The sequence below is a fragment of the Ochlerotatus camptorhynchus genome, unplaced genomic scaffold (genome assembly GCF_037179485.1).
Source record: "Ochlerotatus camptorhynchus isolate MF236.1 unplaced genomic scaffold, CSIRO-AGI_Acam_v1.1 ptg000290l, whole genome shotgun sequence".
Classification (NCBI taxonomy): Eukaryota; Metazoa; Arthropoda; class Insecta; order Diptera; family Culicidae; genus Ochlerotatus; species Ochlerotatus camptorhynchus.
In genome coordinates this window covers 2913107-2939661 of record NW_027040779.1, presented here as the reverse complement: position 1 = coordinate 2939661, position 26555 = coordinate 2913107, and the positions used below count along the sequence as shown (strand labels likewise).

General features: G+C 39.7%; 4 protein-coding genes across 4 annotated transcripts; 2 read left to right on the top strand and 2 right to left on the bottom strand.

Annotated features, from left to right (window-relative positions):
• Positions 1-3270: 3270 nt before the first annotated feature.
• LOC135706722 (heat shock protein 70 B2-like) lies at positions 3271-5294 on the bottom strand. Its single transcript, XM_065228370.1, has one exon. It carries the CDS (start codon positions 5199-5201, stop codon positions 3285-3287), a length of 1917 nt encoding a protein of 638 aa, XP_065084442.1. The 5' UTR covers positions 5202-5294; the 3' UTR covers positions 3271-3284.
• A 3327-nt stretch (positions 5295-8621) lies between these two features.
• On the top strand, positions 8622-10597 carry LOC135706727 (heat shock protein 70 B2-like). Its single transcript, XM_065228380.1, has one exon. The coding sequence runs from the start codon at positions 8645-8647 to the stop codon at positions 10559-10561; it is 1917 nt and encodes a 638-aa protein (XP_065084452.1). The 5' UTR covers positions 8622-8644; the 3' UTR covers positions 10562-10597.
• Positions 10598-18226: 7629 nt separating this feature from the next.
• Positions 18227-20293, bottom strand: LOC135706728 (heat shock protein 70 B2-like). The gene has a single exon (XM_065228381.1). The coding sequence runs from the start codon at positions 20170-20172 to the stop codon at positions 18256-18258; it is 1917 nt and encodes a 638-aa protein (XP_065084453.1). The 5' UTR covers positions 20173-20293; the 3' UTR covers positions 18227-18255.
• A 3854-nt stretch (positions 20294-24147) lies between these two features.
• Positions 24148-26175, top strand: LOC135706721 (heat shock protein 70 B2-like). Its single transcript, XM_065228369.1, has one exon. The coding sequence runs from the start codon at positions 24250-24252 to the stop codon at positions 26164-26166; it is 1917 nt and encodes a 638-aa protein (XP_065084441.1). The 5' UTR covers positions 24148-24249; the 3' UTR covers positions 26167-26175.
• The last annotated feature ends 380 nt before the right edge of the window (positions 26176-26555 follow it).

Sequence of the window (26555 nt, the reverse complement as noted above, 5' to 3'; positions counted from 1 at the left end):
TTAATATCTAATTCGAATACCGCTACAGGCCCAATCTTAGATCCATTGGCCAACATTAGAGCCATTTTCCCTATTTCTCCTTAAAATTACAGAGGCTTTCAAAAATTTTCCTATTTTTGTATTGGTAAGCGACTTCATCATACATAAAAATTATATTCATGCGTTGATTCAAATTCATTGAATCGAAACTCCGACCATTCCGGAATCTTTCGTGGTAAAGCAAACCGCCTCGTGTAACCTTTTCGGGTTCAGCGTTACCTCACTACGTAGCTATTGGCAAGGTTCGGCTGCCTGTACGTCTGTTTGTACCTCGGGTAATGAACTGCTCGAAATGCAAACAACTTGGTCACACATCGGACTACTGCTCGAACAAACCACGCTGCGATCAGTGTGACGAGCAGTATCAAGAGAGTCCTTGCAGTGCTCCTCCAAAATGCGTGTACTGCAAGGAGAGCCTGTATCATACCTTGACTGACTGCCCGGGGTATGAACAGCAGGGAGACAACATTAAGCGGTCTCTGCAAGCTCGCTCCAAGAGAACAATAGGAGAACTCTTGAAGAATACGGCTTCACCTTCTCAGATCACTCCAAAAAGCAGTAACACTTTCTCCATTTGACCAGTTGATGATCTAGACTCTGACTCAGAGGGCGGTGAGGGTAGTCCAGTTGTCTTTAAAGGCAATACGAGAAAACGAGCCAAACCCCCCCCCCCCATCCTTAAGCCTCGTAAGGCCACTTTTATGGACTCCCCCCTTTGAAAAATCAAGAGGTAACGGAAATGCACCGAAACCCATTCCACCGGGTTTTAAACCTTGTAATTATGACAAGAACTTTCCGTCACTTCCAGGATCATCTAGAACCCCAGATGTCCCAGTTTTTCGGCCAGAAAAACAGCTGAATAATCAGCAAGAACATGCTCGCATGTTCACGTTTTCTGGTATTGTGGATAGCTTCTTCAATATATTCAATATCTCTGACTCAACGAGGAGCATTATTAATTTAGTGCTGCCAATGGTGAAAAATCTTTTGAAGCAACTAGCTTCTAGGTGGTCCTTCCTTGCATCGATCATATCCTTTGATGGATAATTCTCCGAATGAGGTCGGGGATATGATCTCTGTTCTTCAGTGGAACTGTAGAAGTCTTATGCCAAAACTTGACGCATTTAAATTTTTAGTTAACAATTTACTTTCTGATGCATTTGCCCTTTGTGAAACATGGCACTCTTCAGGCAACGATCTTGCTTTCCACGATTTCAACATTATTCGCCTTGACCGCGCAGATTCGTATGAAGGGGTGCTTCTGGGGATCAACAAGCTCCATTCCTTCTACAGAATCGATCTGCCTTCGGTGACAGGCATTGAAGTTGTTGTATGTCAGGTTAACATTCGAGGTAAATGCCTCAGTATTGCCTCAGTATATCTTCCACCGAGAACTGCAATTTCTCGTCAAAGTTTCTCGGATATCTGCACGGCTATGCCGGAGCCACGGTTGATCTTTGGAGATTTTAATTCCCCGTTTTCGATGGTGGAATTCGCACTTGCTCTCCTTTCATGTAACAATTCAGCTCCAGGAATGGATAGAATCAAGTTCAACTTGCTTAAAAATCTCCCAGACGTCGCGAAGATACGCTTGTTGAACTTATTCAATCAATTTCTGGAGCACAACATTGTTCCGGATGACTGGAGGCAAGTAAGAGTTATCGCCATTCGAAAACCCGGTAAACCCGCGTCGGATTATAACTCGTACCGTCCCATCGCGATGCTGTCCTGTATACGGAAATTGTTGGAGAAAATGATTAATTTTCGTCTAGACCAATGGGTCGAGTCGAATGGTTTACTTTCAGATACGCAATTTGGATTTCGGAGAGGCAAAGGAACAAGCGACTGTCTTGCGTTGCTTTCAACTGAAATTCAACTGGCCTATGCGCAAAAACAGCAAATGGGTTCAGTTTTCTTGGACATTAAGGGGGCTTTTGATTCTATTTGTATCGACGTCCTTTCGGATAAACTCCACGATAGTGGGCTTTCACCAATTATGAACAACTATTTGAGCAACTTATTGTCTGGGAAATATATGAGCTTCTCTCATGGAAACTCGACAACTTCACGAATTAGTTACATGGGTCTCCCCCAGGGCTCATGTTTAAGTTGAAGCACATTACAGGTCTCTCGGTAATTTTCGATTTGCATATCGTCCTCAAAATTACAGTTATCCGGTAAAGCAGACTACAAATCAAGCAATGCACATCGGTAAATTTGACAGCTAATTTTGCTGATCCAGTCTACAGATGTTTCGGTAATGTTCTCGATTACCGAAAACATTACCGACCGTTCAGCTGTTGAGAATTCGGTGATTTTTTCTAAGCGTGTAGTGTACTAAAACTAGGGATATACTTATAGCAATTGTTATTTAAATTTAAACGGAGACTTGCAAAATTCGAGAGATGCTACAAACGGTAACAATTCCGAGAATTCATAAAAGCTACGTGATCTGCACATTTCCTATATCTAGAATGATTATTCATTGATTATATTATGCCCATGTAATAATTAAAGTATATGAGGTATATGATCAAGATTAATGAATTATGATTGATCTCTTAAAAGTTCATGATTAGTGATTATGATGAATCAATAATCTTAATCATAATTCATTACAAAGGTTTATCACTAACGCTCTTATTTTTAGCTTGAAATAGTTTATTCTGCAACTGAGGAAAGCTAAACTATTAAAAAATTTACTGAAGTCATTTGCACGATGTCAAACATATTTAAAACCTTTTTAATTCCAATATTTCCTATACTGAATATCAGACAAATATGTTTTATCATTCAACAATTGACACATGATTAAAATGCCACACGCATCGATAAACAACACGGTAATGGATAAATGCTACAAAGCAATCAATGTGAAGTGTGCAACATTAGGTGGTGTCCAACAACTGGAAATTAACCTGTATAAAGAATTGAAACATCTGCTATTATTGCATTCAGACGCAAATAACTTTACAAAACAAAGAATAAAAGGTGTCTACAGATTGAATAAGAACGATTCCGAAAAAAAATAATGTGCAGTATGTTTCGGATAGAAAATACATAAAGAGCTTTTATTTTAAATAAAAAAAATTAATATATTTACATAAAAAACAATACATAAATTTGTTCGCTAATAATCTCAGTCTACTGATTATGGTAAATAAATACAAACTAATACGTGCTTTAAAACCTAGCAGCCATTTTTCAATCATTCATCTTCAATCAAATCTTGATAATTAATCTATTCAGTCGACCTCCTCAACGGTGGGTCCCGTTCGGCCTCCGAAGCCTCCCGCCTGTTGGCCACAGCTCGAGGCTCCTGCCGTTGATCCTGCGCCCTGATGCAACCGAGTCATAATTGGACCGCACACTCGACTCAGTTCCTGCATTTTGTGATCGAATTCGTCCTTCTCGGCCATTGTATTTCCATCCAACCATCGAAGGATCTCGTCACATTTGTCCTTCACTGTGTTCTTGTCCGACTCGCTCAACTTGTCACCGGCCGATTCCAGCGACTGTTTCAACTGGAAGCAGTAACTCTCCAATTGATTTCTGGCCGAAACACGTTCCTTCTGCTTCTCGTCCTCCTCGTGGAATCTCTCCGCCTCGGCCAACATTCGATCGATGTCCGCCTGACTCAATCGACCCTTGTCGTTCTTGATTGTGATGTTCTTCTCCTTTCCGGTACTCTTCTCCTTGGCTGATACATTTAGAATACCGTTTGCGTCCAGATCGAATGTGACCTCAATCTGTGGAACACCTCTCGGAGCTGGTGGAATGCCTGATAGGTCAAATTGGCCAAGTCGATTGTTGTCCTTGGTCATAACTCGTTCTCCTTCGAATACCTGGATCGATACTCCCGGCTGGTTGTCCGCGTAAGTCGAGAATATCTGAGTTTGCTTGCATGGAATTCGGCTGTTGCGTTCAACAAGCTTGGTCATCACACCGCCAGCTGTTTCGATTCCTAGAGATAGTGGAGCCACATCTACCAGCAGCACATCCTGAATCTTCTCGTCCTTGTCGCCACTGAGAATGGCAGCTTGAATAGCAGCACCATAAGCCACGGCTTCGTCTGGGTTGATTGACAGGTTCAGTGACTTTCCACAGAAGAAGTTCTGAAGCAATGATTGGACCTTTGGAATGCGTGTTGATCCACCGACTAGTACTATGTCATCGATTGATCTCTTGTCCATTTTGGCATCGGATAGAGCTTTCTCAACTGGTAGCAGTGTAGAGCGGAACAAATCAGAGCAGAGTTCCTCGAATCGAGCTCGGGATATTTTTGTGTAATAGTCGATTCCATCGATGAGAGCATCGATTTCAATTGTGGCTTCAGTGCTGGATGACAATGTTCGCTTTGCTCGTTCACATGCCGTTCTCAGACGTCGTAGAGCACGAGGATTGGATGAGATATCTTTCTTGAACTTGCGTTTGAACTCTTCCACGAAGTGTGACACCATTCGATTGTCAAAGTCTTCTCCTCCCAGGTGAGTGTCACCAGCCGTAGATCGAACTTCAAACAGCGATCCCTCGTCGATGGTCAGAATCGAGACATCGAAGGTTCCGCCTCCCAGATCGAAGATCAACACATTTCGCTCACCTTTGAGGTTCTTATCCAACCCATAAGCCAATGCAGCAGCCGTCGGTTCATTGATGATTCTCATGACATTCAGTCCTGCAATGGCACCAGCATCCTTCGTGGCCTGACGCTGAGAATCGTTGAAATAGGCAGGAACTGTGATGACTGCATTCTTCACGCTTGTTCCCAGGTAAGCCTCAGCCGTTTCCTTCATCTTTGTCAACACCATCGAGCTGATTTCTTCCGGAGCAAACCGTTTCCTCTCGCCTTTGAACTCGACTTCGATCTTCGTTTTGCCACCATCGTTGTACACCGTGAATGGCCAGTGTTTGATGTCGGCCTGAATCTTTGGATCATCGAACTTGCGGCCAATCAACCGTTTGGCGTCGAAAACTGTGTTCTTCGGGTTCATCGCCACCTGGTTCTTAGCCGCATCGCCGATCAGCCGTTCCGTGTCCGAGAATGCCACATAGCTGGGGGTGGTTCGATTTCCCTGGTCGTTTGCGATGATTTCCACTTTGCCATGCTGGAACACACCCACACAGGAGTATGTCGTTCCCAAGTCAATACCGATTGCAGACATTTTTACTCTTAAACTGTAGTTTTGTAACACTTGATGCAGAATAAATCACTTTTAACTTGATGCACTTGGGATTCACAAATTTGTCACTTGAGGATTTGAATTTTCTTTGGGGTTTGTCGCGCTTTGCTTGTGCTTTGCTCTCTTGCTTGAACAGTTATGAGGAGAGGAGCTCGAATCGGGGGTTTATATAGTGAACCCGTGCAGTTCTAGAAAATTCGAGTAGCTTCCACGGAATATTCGAGCACTTTCATGTGCGTTGCTTCGAATTTGCTAGTGACTTCGCTGTGCTGCATAGGTATGCGTTTCACGAAGAGTCATTACAGTGAAACCAGTGTTGGCACGGATAATAATGATATGAAATTCAAATCTATGCGAAATGTTTTTCTCTTCAATTTATTTATTATTAGCTGAATATCTATGCATAATGTTTACTTATTAAGTGGAAACAAAAGTTGACCAATAATTAAACAGAGTAAGATTATTGAACTTAGAGTTAGTTCTCCAAAACAATTGCAATTTTCGCGGGAAAGTTATTGAGTCTACGTAGAATATTCTCTGTGCTGGCATAACGTTTACCTTTTAACTAAACGTAATGCGACGCAGTATTCAAGTTTCGTTTTAATCATCGATACTAATGTTAATGAAAACAAAGAATTTAAATTAATGTGCATATTGATGTGCAAAGAGGCTGATAATATCGTGTCATTGCAGTAGATGGTGAATATTAAACACTGAAATAATTACACACTCTAATTGGCGTGCCACTGTACAAACGAAGACGTTCATTCGATCAACCATGTGAGAAGGGAAGACGAGGAAAGTAATGAACAGTGGTGCAAATTTTTCTCGTACTTTCTTTTAAGGTTGTATGTGTGTTTTCTACGGCTGCGCCATCATATTTGTTTTGTTTTGATTCGCCATAGAAGCATAAATATTCTGGAAAATATTTTAAACGTGCCATAGATTTCATCAGTGCTATTATGAATCACGAGTTATTTTTGCTAGTTGATGGATTGGTCGAGAAGGGGAACCTGGATATATTTGTGGCCAATATACAAAATAAGAGACAATTTAATCTGCCTGTTGAATAATATGCAGCTTCTAACCGAACTTCCCTAATAAAAAATAACCATAAACGAATGATAACCCAAATCATTGAACTATTCCACAAATGGTTTGGATGATACCCAGAACACGTCGTTAAGCAAATTAACCATACAATTTTTATTAGGGTTATGATTGATATTTTTAGGTCAACATTGGAAACTATGCCTTGAGGACTTGAGAAGAGAGGTGAATAATTTCGATTAATTTGGACAACATTGCATGGTTGGTATTTTAGTAGGAGCTTGATCATAACGATCCATTTCATGTAATATCAACAATAAAAGCCAACAAAGCAGATTTACTCTCTCTTCTGGATTCAGTGTATGCAATTGATTCATCATCATGACGATTGCATCAGAAAGAAGGAAAACCAACATTAAGGAGACGAAAAATAAAAATTTACTGCATTTATCATTCCATTTAATATTCTAAAAAAAATACCTGTTGACAAATAAAAGTGTATCTCAAAATTGAGCGTACAGATGTGCATTTAGAATAAACAACTTTAATAGCACAATTTAAAGAGATACGTTTCTGAATTTCTGGCTGCAGAATCATCATAAATTTATCAATTATTTGTAAAGTGTTGGGCTTATTTGGTTGCGTGTATTAAAAGTAAGAGCAAAGAAAATGCCTTTTCCTTGAAAAACCTTAATTTCTTGATTGAACTAAGCTTTTTGAAATTTTGCTCAATTTTTTTCATAATATAGATCACTCATATTCTCTAATTTTAATAAAATTCGTCCGCTAGGTAAAAAGTTGACAACTGTGCGTTTTACTGAAATAAGTCTAACTCCATACAAGTTATTCCAGTCCAAAACTAAAACGATAAATCAATAAACATCTGTTTAACCACCAGCCAAGATTTAAAAATATCTATTCAGCATGATTCAAAAAATATTCCGCTAGGGCGTACGCTCAATTTTGCGATACACTGTTTATCATTTTTTTTTTTGCGCATTTTGCACCACTTTAAACTCTTGTGCAAAAAATAATTGCACAGTATTAGTTTCGTACAGTAGAAAAAATAAAACAATCTACATATTTGAAGCAAGTAGCAGCTTTAAAACTGTACTGGCAAGCGGTTTTAATGAAGTCAAGCTCTAGAAAACATTAGGAAGCTAAATATTTAATAATTATTGCCATTGCCAAAATATGATTGAGTACTTATTTTTACCTGCAGGATTTCAAGCAGGTGAAATAGTGATATTGGAATGCTCCATGTGTGCAATGTTCCAATGTGAATCAAAATCCAACCACGATGTTTGTTTTAGGATTATAACCGTCACCTGAACTACGACATACCTCCTAATTTATTCTCTTTTAAACATAATTTAAGTTTCTACTGTCGTATGATTGGATTCAAATTCTATCTGAAAGTATAAACCATAATTGTTCCATAAAATCAATACAATAAAACTGATGTATTAACTGAAAACCTTTATTCCTTGAATCATTTCGACAGGCTTTTATATTGTCGACAGAATACAGCAAAATCATCAAGGCAGCCAATGTTCAGTTGAATTCAATGAGATCAATATTTCTCACTAGAACATTATTTAGAAAAGGTTTGATCGAATTGTGTAAATAACCTTCAGTATCAAATCTCACCTAAACATTTGTCTGGTATATAACATTGATTTATGTGTTAAATTTGTGCAAAGAATTTTTAGGATCGAATTTAAAGGCAAAGAATTTTCCGGAAGAACTTTCTCATTTTCCATACACCAATCAGATACATCCACACTCGACAATCCTCGTTTGTACTCGAATGTTATTGAATATTCGAACCACGAACACGAACCGGCATTCACAGTAGACCCTCTTATTAAATGGTTCCCTTGGAATAGTATTTTCGTTTTTATACATTTTGATGATTTATGTTTTGCCAGTAATTATTCTATACACTTCCTTCATTTCGATGATAAAATTTTCATAAAGAACCATCATTGACATGGTAACTATAACCAGCATATCTCTTGTTATAATTATCCATGCCAACACTGGTTTCACTGTAATGATTCTTCGTGAAACGCATACCTATGCAGCACAGCGCAGTCACTAGCAAACTCCAAGCAATACACATGAAAGTGCTCGAACATTCGTGGAAGCCACTCGAGTTTTCTAGAACTGCACGGGTTCACTATATAAACCCCCGATTCGAGCTCCTCTCCTCATAACTGTTCAAGCAAGAGAGTAAAGCACAAGCAAAGCGCGATAAAACTCAAAGCAAATTCAAATCTCAAAGTGAAGAAATTTGTGAATCCCAAGTGCATCAAGTTAAAAGTGATTTATTCTGCATCAAGTGTTACAAAACTACAGTATAAGGGAAAAAAATGTCTGCAATCGGTATTGACTTGGGAACGACATACTCCTGCGTGGGTGTGTTCCAGCATGGCAAAGTGGAAATCATCGCAAACGACCAGGGAAACCGAACCACCCCCAGCTATGTGGCATTCTCGGACACGGAACGGCTGATCGGCGATGCGGCCAAGAACCAGGTGGCGATGAACCCGAAGAACACAGTTTTCGACGCCAAACGATTGATTGGTCGCAAGTTCGATGATCCAAAGATTCAGGCCGACATCAAACATTGGCCATTCACGGTGTACAACGATGGTGGCAAAACGAAGATCGAAGTCGAGTTCAAAGGCGAGAGAAAACGGTTTGCTCCGGAAGAAATCAGCTCGATGGTGTTGACAAAGATGAAGGAAACGGCTGAGGCTTACCTGGGAACAAGCGTGAAGAATGCAGTCATCACAGTTCCTGCCTATTTCAACGATTCTCAGCGTCAGGCCACGAAGGATGCTGGTGCCATTGCAGGACTGAATGTCATGAGAATCATCAATGAACCGACGGCTGCTGCATTGGCTTATGGGTTGGATAAGAACCTCAAAGGTGAGCGAAATGTGTTGATCTTCGATCTGGGAGGTGGAACCTTTGATGTCTCGATTCTGACCATCGACGAGGGATCGCTGTTTGAAGTTCGATCTACGGCTGGTGACACTCACCTGGGAGGAGAAGACTTTGACAATCGAATGGTGTCACACTTCGTGGAAGAGTTCAAACGCAAGTTCAAGAAAGATATCTCATCCAATCCTCGTGCTCTACGACGTCTGAGAACGGCATGTGAACGAGCAAAGCGAACATTGTCATCCAGCACTGAAGCCACAATTGAAATCGATGCTCTAATCGATGGAATTGACTATTACACGAAAATATCCCGTGCTCGATTCGAGGAACTCTGCTCTGATTTGTTCCGTTCTACACTGCTACCAGTTGAGAAAGCTCTATCCGATGCCAAAATGGACAAGAGATCAATCGATGACATAGTACTAGTCGGTGGATCAACACGCATTCCAAAGGTCCAATCATTGCTTCAGAACTTCTTCTGTGGAAAGTCTCTGAACTTGTCAATCAACCCAGACGAAGCCGTGGCTTATGGTGCTGCTATTCAAGCTGCCATTCTCAGTGGCGATAAGGACGAGAAGATTCAAGATGTGCTGCTGGTAGATGTGGCTCCATTATCTCTAGGAATCGAAACAGCTGGCGGTGTGATGACCAAGCTTGTTGAACGCAACAGCCGAATTCCATGCAAGCAAACTCAGATATTCTCGACTTACGCGGACAACCAGCCGGGAGTATCGATCCAGGTATTCGAAGGAGAACGAGTTATGACCAAGGACAACAATCGACTTGGTCAGTTCGACCTATCAGGCATTCCACCAGCTCCGAGAGGTGTTCCTCAGATTGAGGTCACATTCGATCTGGACGCAAACGGTATTCTGAATGTATCGGCCAAGGAGAAGAGTACCGGAAAGGAGAAGAACATCACAATCAAGAACGACAAGGGTCGATTGAGTCAGGCGGACATCGATCGAATGTTGGCCGAGGCGGAGAGATTCCACGAGGAAGACGAGAAGCAGAAGGAACGTGTTACGGCCAGAAATCAATTGGAGAGTTACTGCTTCCAGTTGAAACAGTCACTGGAATCGGCCGGTGACAAGTTGAGCGAGTCGGACAAGAACACAGTGAAGGACAAGTGTGACGAGATCCTTCGTTGGTTGGATGGAAATACGATGGCCGAGAAGGACGAATTCGATCACAAAATGCAGGAACTGAGTCGAGTGTGCAGTCCAATTATGACTCGATTGCATCAGGGCGCAGGATCATCGGCAGGAGCCTCGAGCTGTGGCCAACAAGCGGGAGGCTTCGGAGGCCGAACGGGACCCACCGTTGAGGAGGTCGACTGAATAGATTAATTATCAAGATTTGATTGAAGATGAATGATTAGAAATCAACTCTGCGTGATCGATTACAAATAAGTTATTTATTCAATGAGAATGTGGACTGAGTATAGATATTATACAAATTATATTATTTTCATGAAAATAAACGGTTTTAGTTTCCCTTAAATTCAACTTCGTTGTTTGCTAGAATGTTATAAAAATTTAACATACCGAAATCATGTTTCCACCCAAGTAACCACCAAGCCCGCTAACTACCCGATAATCGCTCTTTTTGCTATATAAGGTAAATATAGGGTTTCCGAACCTTATATCAATCGTATAGCAGCCTTACAAACCAAAAAGGGCGATTATCGGGCTTGTTGGTTACTTGGGCATCTTCCATGCTCATATTTTTTCCATTGGGTGGAATTGAGGACAGTTGGATGAGTTGATGTCCTTGGCCACAAAGGTCTGAATAAGCTTTCGATCCAAAAATATGCGTTTCGACATCTAGTCTATCATGCGGGACCGAAATCCGTGCATCTAAGAAACCCAAGCAACAATGAAAGCTGTATTGTGAGAGAAATGGCTGATTATTGGTTGGTTAAAAGCGCTAAAGGCTGAATAAAGTAAACGCTAAATTGATATTGGATTAAATGGTATATAAGCTACTTCAAGTTATTTAAATCAGCATTTTGCCTAAAGCTGATGAACAAGCTTAATAGAAGAATTTTCAACTAAACAGTACACTTCTAATTAGTCATGTTAGCAATACTTCTATAAGGCTGCCAAAAAGTTGCTTAAGCGTCTTTATAAATTCCCAGATACTTTTTTTAAGCCATTTTAAACGACAACCAAATGTTTACAATTTCGGTCCTACTGCGAAGCTATGCAACTCAGTTTTGTGAATAAATCAACGTTTTCATTGCTTGCATGGTTGCATCCGTAACTTTTTTAATAATACGGTGTTTCCTCAATCTTTGCAACAATTTCTTTCTTAAGTTCATCTCCATCGATTAATTGCTAGAAAATAGGAAGGTATTCAGTTAGGTTTTCATCTGTGCATCATAACTTGGTAATAATGTGCCTTTTTGGAACATCCCGCTCAATACCATTGACGAAACGGATCGACGTATGTTCAGAAGCACATCCGGACTGATCCAATAACAAACTCGTCAATCGGTGATTTCTCGCAAACAAACTATACCATATCATAGAGGAATCATTCCTCTTCCAGAATGCAATATTAGTTTTCGAGATTGAGCTTTAATTTGCGAGAATTTTACTATTGAGCTGTTTGTTTACAAAAGCAATTACGTCCAAACCTCAAGTCAGTCCGGACATCTGAAACCTAGGGTGAAAATTGAACTTGAAGCTCACCTACTCTGCATTGAAAATGTACTCTACGGGCGGTTCCGTATCATCGGTTGGCTGGGACAGACGAATCGGCATGTTTTACGACTGTGTGTCGATCGGTGGTAGCACGATGATTTCAGCTGACATACCAGAAATCGATGCCGATGGCTCGTTTCGTGGTTGGCCGTCGTCGGAGTTCCTTTTGTTAAAAACTTTGTCAATAATTTATATTTGTTTTTGAAATAATTATACATGTGTTCATGAGTTCGTTGAAATTGGGTTGAAATCCTTTGACGGCCCCTTTTGTTTTCAATTTCTTTGAAGGTGGTAGCTGTTGAGCTTCTGAATTCGTATTGAGCACGGAAGCTTGGTCCATTTCGGGCTTAGTCTTGAAGACTGGTCCTTGACCAAGAGCTCGTCTTTTTTGTCCGGTCACATCAAAAATTTCCAGAACGAAACACAACGAATCGAAACAAAACCAAAACAACGGTCTTTAACAGCTACAGTTTTCTTGCTCCTCCTCGACATAATTATGTTCAGCTTGCGTGCAGCTATTACGTTGAAAGCTTTTGACTTCATGTGGCGCGTTATTTTTCACCGACGATTATGAAGTTGCAGATGGACCAGATTATACAGTGAGTAGCTATGAAACCAGAGGACAGATGATCCATTCCCTAAGCAGACAGGTAATGTATTTATATAAATTAGTGTTCATTGGCAAAACAATCTAAGCCACATCCAGTGTTAGCCATCGTGAATTCCGAACACTCTTTATAATGATTTATTTATATTATAATATTTATAATGCTGATCAAATGATTATGAAAGCTTTAAAAACTATTTCATGTTCTAAAAATAGAATTAGCAACAGTGCATAAAGCTTGTTAATAGATTAAAACATGCTGATTATGAGCTTAACAAACACTTCTTCACATAACTTAAGAAGCGAATAAATAAATCGCTCATTAGGAAACGCGAAGAAGTCCTTGTTAAGCTTATTTTCAGCTTCATATAGAGTCACTAATAAGTGTGAAACTTGATAAAATCACCAAATTTAGATGTGTATGGGCTGAATAAAGACTTTCATTTCTTAAGTACAACATTTGTTCAGACAAAGGTTGGATAAAAAATGCTGAAAAAAAACAGCAGAAAATTGTTACCTGGGAATCCATCGAACTTATATATTTTCCATCAGTTGCTCAATACGTGCAACTGATGGAAAATATATGAGTTGGATGGATTCCCAGGTAACAATTTTCTGCTGTTTAAACGTTCTTACAGCATTTTTTATCCAACCTCACGCTTTGTTGAAGGTGACTTTATAAAAAGTGAATGAACCTTAAATTTTATTCCGTGGGATCATAGTTTGTGACCTCTAGTTTGAAGAACTGAGAGGTTTAAAATATTTTATCGGTGAAAATATCATTTTTCCATTGTTTTTATATGTTTATTAAGTTTTTATATGTTTATTAAGTTTTTATACGTTTATTAAGTTTTCAAAAATTCTTTTAGATTTTTCTAAAAATAGATTGAAAATCTTAAAGACAACACGTTTTTTCGCTGATTCTGATTCTGATGATACAAAATCTGACAAATCTTCAATGTTGTAACCATGACAACAAAATTGACATAAACAACAATAAGATACATCTAAGACCATCTAAAAACTAATAAGCCAAAACGAAAAAAAGGTCATTTTTTGCAGTTTTTTTTTTTTGTCTAACTGTTTGGCATGGTGGCTTTGTCTTAGAATCAGATGAAATAATTTTTTTTTTACAAAAGCTGTTACGCCCTAATTCCAACTCTATCTAGATATATTAAAGTGACCTGTTGTCCCGCCTAGTGCCAGCTGACTGACTTGATAACGAAACACAACACCTTCATGAATTTTAAATTGGTGTTTGCCGGCATGATAATCCAACATACTTGTGGCGCAGTGGAACCCCGAAAACAGGGGTTCGAAACCAGGAAACTATTCTTTATTTTTTTTTATGTTTGGATAGAATGTTGATGTACTTGCTAAATATAAGAATTATGATTTATTCGGGCCACTCATCATTTCATATTTATGTACATTTAATTTTGTTACTAATAAAGACTTGTGCGGATTGCTTCATGTGGCTTGAAAGTTCTGCCGGAACTTTATTTGAACTTTATGGAACTTGAAAGTTCTGTCAGCCCTTTATTTGAACTTTATGGAACATGAAAGTTCTGTCGGGACTTTATTTGAACTTTATGGAACTTGAAAGTTCTGTCAGGCCTTTATTTGAACTTTATGGAACTTGGAAATTGGGGCCTCCCTTAGCTCAGTCGGTAAAAGCACAGTTACAAAGCAAGACCATGCTGGAGGTGGCTGGGTTCGAGTCCCGGTCCGGTCTAAGAATTTTTCAGGTTGGCAAATTTCTCGACTTCTCTGGGCATAATAGAGTATGATTTTGCCACACAATTATACTAATGGAAAAACTGTACAGGCATCGAAGGCTCTCAATTAATAACTGTGGAAGTGCATCTAGAACACTAAGTTGAGAGCACGCAATAAGCTAAAATGCGATAAGCATTAAGCTTGAAATGCGAAGAAGATGCAGACGAAGAGGAAGAGGAAGAAGAAGAAGAAGAAGAAGAAGAAGAATAAGCAACTTCGGAGTGATTTGAATAGTTGAATTCGGAACTTTTGGTTACTTGGGTAATAATTTAAAAAAAAAACAGAATGCAATTGGAAAGCTAAGTAAAAACCAGTAACAATGTAAATATTCAATTTTTATCTATGAAATATTTCAAACCACAAAGGTTATGAAACAAGAGGTCCCAAAATATGATCGCACGCAATAACATTGTCGGTATAATCACTTTTTATAAAAGTTACCTTTAAACATAGCATGTGACATTACTGACAGGGCGGCCACTGACTCGAAACGACCAGGAAACACTAGGAAATAATCAGGAGATTCATTGGAATCTTAGGGACCTGCCCTAGCTCAGTCGTTAAAGGTGTAGGTTAAAGCATAGCCATGCTGGAGGCAACTGGGTTCAATTCCCAATCCGGTCTAGGATTTTTTTAGATTAAAACATTTCTCGACTTCCCTGGGCATAGAGTATGATCAACTGGTGGAAACAACGATTTTAAATTGGCTCACTACTTGACTAGCCTTATTGGTTCCAAGCAAATCGATTAACGTACTCCATTCTAGTCGAAATTCTAGTACTACACTATGTTTGTTTTGATTCGCTATGAAAGTTTGACAGATAAAATGAGGGGTTTGTGGATTTTCCTATGTTTCGGAGGATGCATCGATTAGCTTGGGACCGAAGAGAGTACCAGAGCTGAGCCAAAAAGTTGAGCACGTTTCTTCGGGACCTTGTAGTCTTATAGTTACCTCTATGGTATGATTCACTATGGACTATTTTTTTAAATCTCTTCGGAGCTACCTCCAATTCACGTTTTTCAGAGTTGCCGCCATGCAAAAGTTTTTTTTTTTTGTAGCATCCTTGGCTATCATAGTGAGCTTGAACTCTCAAATTTCCAGACAAAGTGTAATTTTGTACACGCAATAAAACCACAAACGAAGTGACAGACGGAGCGGCTCGAAAACTTTGGTGACGCACCTGCTAATGCAATTTTTCAGTGTACCACATGGCAACACCACTACTACTGGATTGTGCCACATGGCAACACCAGTAATGGATTGTACCACATGGCAACACTAAATGTACTAGAATGTTTTGGTTCTATCTCTTTCACTCTACTCTAAACTGAAATGCATAAAAACAAATGACAAAATGATACACTCTTTGCACACTGTCAAAGATCATATTGCACACAAAATCAACTATGTTCAAATCAAAACAAAAATACTAGCCCATCTAGTGGCTGATGGAACAAGCTTCTTAGAAAATTCTATTACAGCGAACCACATTATTTTAATTGATTTCTTCGCCAGTTAGTCGTCTGTCACTTCGTTTGTGATAAAACTATCCTTTAAATAAAAATATTTGAGGTAAATATAAACATAAACTTAGTTTGCTCTGGCCACAAAAATAAACTAGTTTGATTCAAACGTAATAAATCTAAATCTCAATTTAAGAAGCGAATAAATCTACGAAAAATCAATCTACTCGCATCGCTCTCCACCTTTTCGCAGGAAATCTTCAAACTCTTCATCAATCTTCCTTCTATCTTATAAGTGAGCGAGCATCTCACAACAGCAAAGAAAAATGGGGTCTGCATCTTATAAAGAGTCGCTCCCCTCGATTTTTTGTTAAAGTCATGTGACAACAATGTTTAAAATAAAAATTATTCTACGTTTATTTTTTAAATAAAAAAATCATGTTGAGAATAAACGTAAATATTTTTGATTGATTTGGCTGCTTTGTAAACAAAAATAAATATTTTGTATTTTAAACATGATTTTCCAGTTTATTGTAAACGTATTTTATGTTTAGAAAAAAAAAATTTAATTTATTATTGAAAATTGTTTTCGAATGCGCAATAAAACGAATAAAAGTGGCCAATTAGAATAAATCATATTGGTGTCTTCGATACATTCAAATCCAGATATAAATACGTTGCAGACACTTAGATGATTCACTTTAATCATGTAATTTAATTTGCATTATCGTCATCGCATGATCCGGATGTAATCACATCCGTATTCAGAAGTGACGCGATGGCATTTGTCCAATCCACCTTTCCATTGTCCGTCTTTCCATAGGTAAACTTAACAATACTATGGGGATTTTTCAGACATGCAGGATCTTCCACAATCACGTCCAGACACGTATAGAGCAATCGCTTCCGCCGGAAGAAATGCAGCGTTTTCGAGATCAATGCTGGTAACGGGCGTTGTCTTTGTATAATGTCTCCTCTCATGTAGGGACCAGCCCTATCTTTCGTACACAAATGTATCTGATGGAAATTCTTCCGGAAAACCACCCCGGTAGCAGCGTGTACATATTCACTTAAGCTATTTAGAGTATTCGCCAGCTCCAGTGTCGCTCTGTCCAGCTCTTGATTTCATCGGCCACTGCCAAAAACTTCAGATCCTGCAAAATGGCCAGCAAAAGAACTATCGCCTTCTAGGCCGTTCTCGCTTTGCCAGGTCCCACCGGACAATGATTCCAGTCTTATTCGTCACGTACAGAAACCGATCATCGTCAGTCAAACACAGAAACGTCGGCGACAGATCCTGTCAAATGCAAAATGATTTCGATATTGTTGTAATAAACATGCTTTTCAATTTAATTCTAACATCACTAGGGTTAACCACCCCACTTCCGGTCTATTGAGCACAACCCGCTCTTAGTCTTTCTTAATCTAGCGCAGTTTAGCATCAAACGGAGTTTTATTATCACTGATGGCTTCCAAATTTACTTACCTTTCCGTATGCACCATAAGATTTGATAAAGAGAAACCAATCGTTGAGATATTCTCAAAAGTCTAACACTGCTTCTGGACGCCATACTCGGCTTATGGATTCTAAACTCGGCCTAACGCATTGAAACGCCATTGAAACGCCAATGAATTCACTTCGGCCTATCAGATGAAGATAAAAATTGATTCGGTCGGAGCGCTTCTTCTGTTTTTGGGAATAATGGGTGCAAACCTTCATATCACGCGTTCTCATTGACTTCGTTCGGTAGCTTATTAACTAAAGTATCGTACCAAACGCATAATAGACTTGTTAACTCTGAAATCATGGATTTGTTTGAAGTTTTCTGTTCGATAGGCCCAAAATGGGCGATTAGGACGAAGTAGTTCTCTACCCTATTTAAGTTTTAAACCTGTTTTCAATTTACTTTGAATAATTAATACATTTAAAGTATAAACATTTCTATTTTTGATTAATATAAACACAATTCGTATCCGCGTAGTGCATATTAATGGGATTCATTTTTAATTTGAACTTCTAGTAACAAAAAGGCGTGTTTATGGTAGCCTTATTTGCTGGTTTGTTTTGATTCTGCGCTCCATTTCGCATCGTTCCATATAGCTTTAGTCCATTCCATGAGCGAAATGACGTTTGAACAATTTTTAGTTTGCACGGCGACCAAATTAGCGGGGTTCAAAGTAAAACGGGTTCAGATTAAAAACGGTTAGACTACCGGAGGTTCACGGTACAATGTTGACATCCTTCAAAGGAAATATGAGGATCATATTTAAATTCAATTTAGAGACACGAATTTCGGAAAGCTTTCGAATAGTATAAAGCAAGTAAAACAGATCTCTTGAATTCATAAAATAATTTATTTTCATGAAAATAAACCATAACAATTTAACAGCTAAAGCACATATACTATCCTACAATTCCGTAATCACCCAAGCTCCTAATTCAGTCTTCTTCATTCAAACTAAGAAATTAATCTATTCAGTCGACCTCCTCAACGGTGGGTCCCGTTCGGCCTCCGAAGCCTCCCGCCTGTTGGCCACAGCTCGAGGCTCCTGCCGATGATCCTGCGCCCTGATGCAACCGAGTCATAATTGGACTGCACACTCGACTCAGTTCCTGCATTTTGTGGTCGAATTCGTCCTTCTCGGCCATCGTATTTCCATCCAACCAACGAAGGATCTCATCACACTTGTCCTTCACAGTGTTCTTGTCCGACTCGCTCAATTTGTCACCGGCCGATTCCAGCGACTGTTTCAACTGGAAGCAGTAACTCTCCAATTGATTTCTGGCCGAAACACGTTCCTTCTGCTTCTCGTCCTCCTCGTGGAATCTCTCCGCCTCGGCCAACATTCGATCGATGTCCGCCTGACTCAATCGACCCTTGTCGTTCTTGATTGTGATGTTCTTCTCCTTTCCGGTACTCTTCTCCTTGGCCGATACATTTAGAATACCGTTTGCGTCCAGATCGAATGTGACCTCAATCTGAGGGACGCCTCTCGGAGCTGGTGGAATGCCTGATAGGTCGAACTGACCAAGTCGATTGTTGTCCTTGGTCATAACTCGTTCTCCTTCGAATACCTGGATTGATACTCCCGGCTGGTTGTCCGCGTAAGTCGAGAATATCTGCGTTTGCTTGCATGGAATTCGGCTGTTGCGTTCAACAAGCTTGGTCATCACACCGCCAGCAGTTTCGATTCCTAGAGATAGTGGAGCCACATCTACCAGCAGCACATCCTGAATCTTCTCGTCCTTGTCGCCACTGAGAATGGCAGCTTGAATAGCAGCACCATAAGCCACGGCTTCGTCTGGGTTGATTGACAAGTTCAGAGACTTTCCACAGAAGAAGTTCTGAAGCAATGATTGAACCTTCGGAATGCGTGTTGATCCACCGACTAGTACTATGTCATCGATTGATCTCTTGTCCATTTTGGCATCGGATAGAGCTTTCTCAACTGGTAGCAGTGTAGAACGGAACAAATCAGAGCAGAGTTCCTCGAATCGAGCTCGGGATATTTTCGTGTAATAGTCGATTCCATCGATAAGAGCATCGATTTCAATGGTGGCTTCAGTGCTGGATGACAATGTTCGCTTTGCTCGTTCACATGCCGTTCTCAGACGTCGTAGAGCACGAGGATTGGATGAGATATCTTTCTTGAACTTGCGTTTGAACTCGTCCACGAAGTGTGACACCATTCGATTGTCAAAGTCTTCTCCTCCCAGGTGAGTGTCACCAGCCGTAGATCGAACTTCGAACAGCGATCCCTCGTCGATGGTCAGAATCGAGACATCGAAGGTTCCGCCTCCCAGATCGAAGATCAACACATTTCGCTCACCTTTGAGGTTCTTGTCCAACCCATAAGCCAATGCAGCAGCCGTTGGTTCATTGATGATTCTCATGACATTCAGTCCTGCAATGGCACCAGCATCCTTTGTGGCCTGACGCTGAGAATCGTTGAAATAGGCAGGAACTGTGATGACTGCATTCTTCACGCTTGTTCCCAGGTAAGCCTCAGCCGTTTCCTTCATCTTTGTCAACACCATCGAGCTGATTTCTTCCGGAGCAAACCGTTTCCTCTCGCCTTTGAACTCGACTTCGATCTTCGTTTTGCCACCATCGTTGTACACCGTGAATGGCCAATGTTTGATGTCGGCCTGAATCTTTGGATCATCGAACTTGCGGCCAATCAACCGTTTGGCGTCGAAAACTGTGTTCTTCGGGTTCATCGCCACCTGGTTCTTGGCCGCATCGCCGATCAGCCGTTCCATGTCCGAGAATGCCACATAGCTGGGGGTGGTTCGGTTTCCCTGGTCGTTTGCGATGATTTCCACTTTGCCATGCTGGAACACACCCACGCAGGAGTATGTCGTTCCCAAGTCAATACCGATTGCAGACATTTTTTTCTCTTATACTGTAGTTTTGTAACACTTGATGCAGAATAAATCACTTTTAACTTGATGCACTTGGGATTCACAAATTTGTTCACTTTGAGATTTGAATTTGCTTTGAGTTTTATCGCGCTTTGCTTGTGCTTTGCTCTCTTGCTTGAACAGTTATGAGGAGAGGAGCTCGAATCGGGCGTTTATATAGTGAACCCGTGCAGTTCTAGAAAATTCGAGTGGCTTCCACGAATGTTCGAGCACTTTCATGTGTGTTGCTTCGAATTTGCTAGTGACTTCGCTGTGCTGCATAGGTATGCGTTTCACGAAGAGTCATTACAGTGAAACCAGTGTTGGCACGGATAATAATGACAAGAAATATGCTGGTTATAGTTACCAGGACCATGATGGTTATATATGAAAATTTTATCAGCAAAATGAAGGCAGTGTAAAGAATAATTACTAGTAAAACATGAATCTTCAAAATGTATGAAAACAAAAATACTATTCCAAGGGAACTATTTAAAAGGAGGGTCTACTGTGAATGACGGTTCGTGTTCGTGGTTCGAATATTCAATAACATTCGAGTACGAACGAGGATTGTCGAGTGTGGATGTATCTGATTGGTGTATGGAAAATGAGAAAGTTCTTCCGGAAAATTCTTTGCCTTTAAATTCGATCCTAAAAATTCTTTGCACAAATTCAACACATAAATCAATGTTATATACCAGACAAATGTTTAGGTGAGATTTGATACTGAAGGTAATTTACACAATTCGATCAAACCTTTTCTAAATAATGTTCTAGTGAGAAATATTGATCTCATCATTGAATTCAACTGAACATTGGCTGCCTTGATGATTTTGCTGTATTCTGTCGACAATATAAAAGCCTGTCGAAATGATTCAAGGAATATAGGTTTTCAGTTAATACATCAGTTTTATTGTATTGATTTTATGGAACAATTATGGTTTATACTTTCAGATAGAATTTGAATCCAATCATACGACAGTAGAAACTTAAATTATGTTTAAAAGAGAATAAATTAGGAGGTATTTCGTAGTTCAGGTGACGGTTATAATCCTAAAACAAACATCGTGGTTGGGTTTTGATTCACATTGGAACATGTGAACACACGGATCATTCCAATATCACTATTTCACCTGCTTTAAATCCTGCAGGTAAAAATAAGTACTCAATCATATTTTGGCAATGGCAATAATTATTAAATATTGAGCTTCCTAATGTTTTCTAGATCTTGACTTCATTAAAGTCGCTTGCCAGTACAGTTTTAAAGCTGCTACTTGCTTCAAATATGTAGATTGTTTTATTTTTTCTACTGTACGAAACTAATACTGTGCAATTTTTTTTGCACAAGAGTTTAAAGTGGTGCAAAATGCGCAAAAAAAAAAATGATAAACTGTGTATCGCAAAATTGAGCGTACGCCCTAGCGGAATATTTTTTTAATCATGCTGAATGGATATTTTTTTAAATCTTGGCTGGTGGTTGAACAGATGTTTATTGATTTATCGTTTTAGTTTTGGACTGGAATAACTTGTATGGAGTTAGACTTATTTCAGTAAAACGCACAGTTTTCAACTTTTTACCTAGTGGACGAATTTTAATAAAATTAGAGGAATATGAGTGATCTATATTATGACTAAAATTGAGCAAAATTTCCAAAATGCTCAGTTCATTATATATCAAGATATTAAGGTTTTTCAAGGAAAAGGCGTTTTCCTCAAGTAGCTCTTACTTTTAATACACGCAACGAAATAAGCCCAAAACTTTACAAATAATTGATAAATTTATGATGATTCTGCAGCCAGAAATTCAGAAACGTATCTCTTTAAATTGTGCTATAAAAATTGTTTATTCTAAATTGACATGTGTACGCCCGCATAAACGCGAACCATCACATGACCTTACCGATAATGGTTATAAATTGTTTATAATCCCTGCTAAACTTCAACTGAAATGGTTATGGAACCTTACATGAACGTTTGTGTGATAAAGTTTTAACCTTATGTGTTATGGTTTTTTGGAAGCGGACCTTACAAATAATGGGTTGTTAAGAACCATTACCATTCCAAATTCTTGTTTTCTCCATACATTTTCGGAAAGAGAACTATATTAGAACGTTTTTACTTATGGTTTGAGAACATTAATGGTTATGGTTATGGTAGTCAGTAAGGTCCATTAATGGTTTTGTATTATCGCTCAACTTTACGTGAAATATATCGTGAATTGGTAATCAGTAATTTACAGGCAACCAATTCGCGATATATTCCACATAAAGTTGATCGATGTTACAAAACCATTCATGGACCTTACTGGTTACCATAACCATTACCATTAATGTTCTTAAACCATAAGTTAAAAGGTTTTAGTAAAGTTTTCTTTCCGAAAATGTATGGAGAAAACAAGAATTTGGAATGGTAATGGTTCTTAACAACCCATTATTTGTAAGGTCCACTTCCAAAAAACTATAATACTTAAGGTTAAAACTTTATCATTAAACGTTCATGTAAAGTTCCATAACCATTTCAGTTGAAGTTTAGCAGGGATTATAAACAATTTATAACCATTATCGGTAAGGTCAATTTATGGTTCGCGCTTATGCGGGCGCTCAATTTTGAAACACACTTTAATTTGTTAAAATGGTATTTTTTTAAATTTTAAATGGAATGATAAATGCAGGAAACTTAATTTTTTTTTTATCTCCTTAATGTTGGTTTTCCAACATCTATGACATTTTCCTTCTTTCTGATGCAATCGTCATTATGATGAATAAATTGCATACACTGAATCCAGAAGAGAGAGTAAAACTGCTTTGTTGGCTTTTATTGTTGATATTACATGAAATGGATATATCATCGTTATGATCAAGCTCCTATTAAAATACCAATCAGGCAATGTTGTTCAAATTAATCGAAATTATTCTCCTCTCTTCTCAAGTCGTCAAGGCATAGTTTCCAATGTTGACCTAAAAATACCAATCATAAGTTCGAATAGAAGCTGTATATTACTCAACAGGCAGATTCAATTTTCTCTTATTTTGTATATTGGCCGCAAATATATCCAGGTTTCTCTTCTCGACCAATCCATCAACTAGCAAAAATAACTCATGATTCATAATAGCAGTGCTGAAATCTATTGCACGTTTAAAATATGTTCCAGAATATTTATGCTTCTATGGCGAATCAAAACAAAACAAATATGATGGCGCAGTCGTAGAAAATACACATACAACCTTACAAGAAAGTACGAGAAAAATTTGCACCACTGTTCATTACTTTCCTCGTCTTCCCTTCTCACATGGTTGATCGAATGAACGTCTTCGTTTGTACAGTGGCACGCCAATTAGAGTGTGTAATTATTTCAGTGTTTAATATTCACCATCTACTGCAATGACACGATTTTATCAGCCTCTTTCGCATCAATATGCACATTAATTTATTCTTCGTTTTCATTAACATTAGTATCGATAATGCGTCGCATGACTTTTGGTTCATAGGTAAATGTTATGCCAGCACAGAGAATACACTTTGTGGACGCAATTACTTACCCGCGAAAATTGCAATTGTTTTGGAGAACTAACTCTAAGTTCAATAATCTTACTCTGTTTAATTATTGATCAACTTTTGTTTCCACTTAATAAGTAAACATTATGCATAGATATTCAGCTTATAATTTATTTGAAAAAGGTACATGAGCATTACGCATAGATTTGAATTTCAGACATAATTATCCGTGCCAACACTAGTATCACTATAATGACTCTTCGTGAAACGCATACCTATGCATCACAGCGAAGTCACTAGCAAATTCGAAGCAACACACATGAAAGTGCTCGAACATTCGTGGAAGCCACTCGAATTTTCTAGAACTGCACGAGTTCACTATATAAACCCCCGATTCGAGCTCCTCTCTTCATAAATGTTCAAGCAAGAGAGCAAATCACAAGCAAAGCGCGATAAAACTCAAAGCAAATTCAAATCTCAAAGTGAACAAATTTGTGAATCCCAAGTGCATCAAGTTAAAAGTGATTTATTCTGCATCAAGTGTTACAAAACTACAGTGTAAGAGTAAAAATGTCTGCAATCGGTATTGACTTGGGAACGACATACTCCTGCGTGGGTGTGTTTCAGCATGGCAAAGTGGAAATCATCGCAAACGACCAAGGAAACCGAACCACCCCCAGCTATGTGGCATTCTCGGACACGGAACGGCTGATCGGCGATGCGGCCAAGAACCAGGTGGCGATGAACCCGAAGAACACAGTTTTCGACGCCAAACGGTTGATTGGCCGCAAGTTCGATGATCCAAAGATTCAGGCCGACATCAAACATTGGCCATTCACGGTGTACAACGATGGTGGCAAAACGAAGATCGAAGTCGAGTTCAAAGGCGAGAGGAAACGGTTTGCTCCGGAAGAAATCAGCTCGATGGTGTTGACAAAGATGAAGGAAACGGCTGAGGCTTACCTGGGAACAAGCGTGAAGAATGCAGTCATCACAGTTCCTGCCTATTTCAACGATTCTCAGCGTCAGGCCACGAAGGATGCTGGTGCCATTGCAGGACTGAATGTCATGAGAATCATCAATGAACCGACGGCTGCTGCATTGGCTTATGGGTTGGACAAGAACCTCAAAGGTGAGCGAAATGTGTTGATCTTCGATCTGGGAGGCGGAACCTTTGATGTCTCGATTCTGACCATCGACGAGGGATCGCTGTTTGAAGTTCGATCTACGGCTGGTGACACTCACCTGGGAGGAGAAGACTTTGACAATCGAATGGTGTCACACTTCGTGGACGAGTTCAAACGCAAGTTAAAGAAAGATATCTCATCCAATCCTCGTGCTCTACGACGTCTGAGAACGGCATGTGAACGAGCAAAGCGAACATTGTCATCCAGCACTGAAGCCACCATTGAAATCGATGCTCTCATCGATGGAATCGACTATTACACGAAAATATCCCGAGCTCGATTCGAGGAACTCTGCTCTGATTTGTTCCGTTCTACACTGCTACCAGTTGAGAAAGCTCTATCTGATGCCAAAATGGACAAGAGATCAATCGATGACATAGTACTAGTCGGTGGATCAACACGCATTCCAAAGGTCCAATCATTGCTTCAGAACTTCTTCTGTGGAAAGTCACTGAACCTGTCAATCAACCCAGACGAAGCCGTGGCTTATGGTGCTGCTATTCAAGCTGCCATTCTCAGTGGCGACAAGGACGAGAAGATTCAGGATGTGCTGCTGGTAGATGTGGCTCCACTATCTCTAGGAATCGAAACAGCTGGCGGTGTGATGACCAAGCTTGTTGAACGCAACAGCCGAATTCCATGCAAGCAAACGCAGATATTCTCGACTTATGCGGACAACCAGCCGGGAGTATCGATCCAGGTATTCGAAGGAGAACGAGTTATGACCAAGGACAACAATCGACTTGGTCAGTTCGACCTATCAGGCATTCCACCAGCTCCGAGAGGCGTTCCTCAGATTGAGGTCACATTCGATCTGGACGCAAACGGTATTCTAAATGTATCGGCCAAGGAGAAGAGTACCGGAAAAGAGAAGAACGTCACAATCAAGAACGACAAGGGTCGATTGAGTCAGGCGGACATCGATCGAATGTTGGCCGAGGCGGAGAGATTCCACGAGGAAGACGAGAAGCAGAAGGAACGTGTTTCGGCCAGAAATCAATTGGAGAGCTACTGCTTCCAGTTGAAACAGTCGCTGGAATCGGCCGGTGACAAGTTGAGCGAGTCGGACAAGAAGACTGTGAAGGACAAGTGTGATGAGATCCTTCGTTGGTTGGATGGAAATACGATGGCCGAGAAGGACGAATTCGATCACAAAATGCAGGAACTGAGTCGAGTGTGCAGTCCAATTATGACTCGATTGCATCAGGGCGCAGGATCATCGGCAGGAGCCTCGAGCTGTGGCCAACAGGCGGGAGGCTTTGGAGGCCGAGCGGGACCCACCGTTGAGGAGGTCGACTGAATAGATTAATTTCTTAGTTTGAATGAAGAAGACTGAATTAGAAGCTTGTGTGATTACGGAATTGTAAGATAGTATATGTGCTTTAGCTGTTAAATTGTTATGGTTTATTTTCATGAAAATAAATTATTTTATGAATTCAAGAGATCTGTTTTACTGGCTTTATACTATTCGAAAGCTTTCCGAAATTCGTGTCTCTAAATTGAATTTAAATATGATCCTCATATATCCTTTGAAAGATGTCAACATTGTACCGTGAACCTCCGGTAGTCTAACCGTTTTTAATCTGAACCCGTTTTACTTTGAACCCCGCTAATGTGGACGCCGTGCAAACTAAAAATTGTTCAAACGTCATTTCGCTCATGGAATGGACTAAAGCTATATGGAACGAT

Excerpts from the sequence above, each read along its gene's own strand:
- LOC135706727 (XM_065228380.1), top strand. The coding sequence starts at position 8,645 with ATGTCTGCAATCGGTATTGACTTGGGAACGACATACTCCTGCGTGGGT.
- LOC135706728 (XM_065228381.1), bottom strand. The coding sequence starts at position 20,172 with ATGTCTGCAATCGGTATTGACTTGGGAACGACATACTCCTGCGTGGGT.
- LOC135706721 (XM_065228369.1), top strand. The coding sequence starts at position 24,250 with ATGTCTGCAATCGGTATTGACTTGGGAACGACATACTCCTGCGTGGGT.
- LOC135706722 (XM_065228370.1), bottom strand. The coding sequence starts at position 5,201 with ATGTCTGCAATCGGTATTGACTTGGGAACGACATACTCCTGTGTGGGT.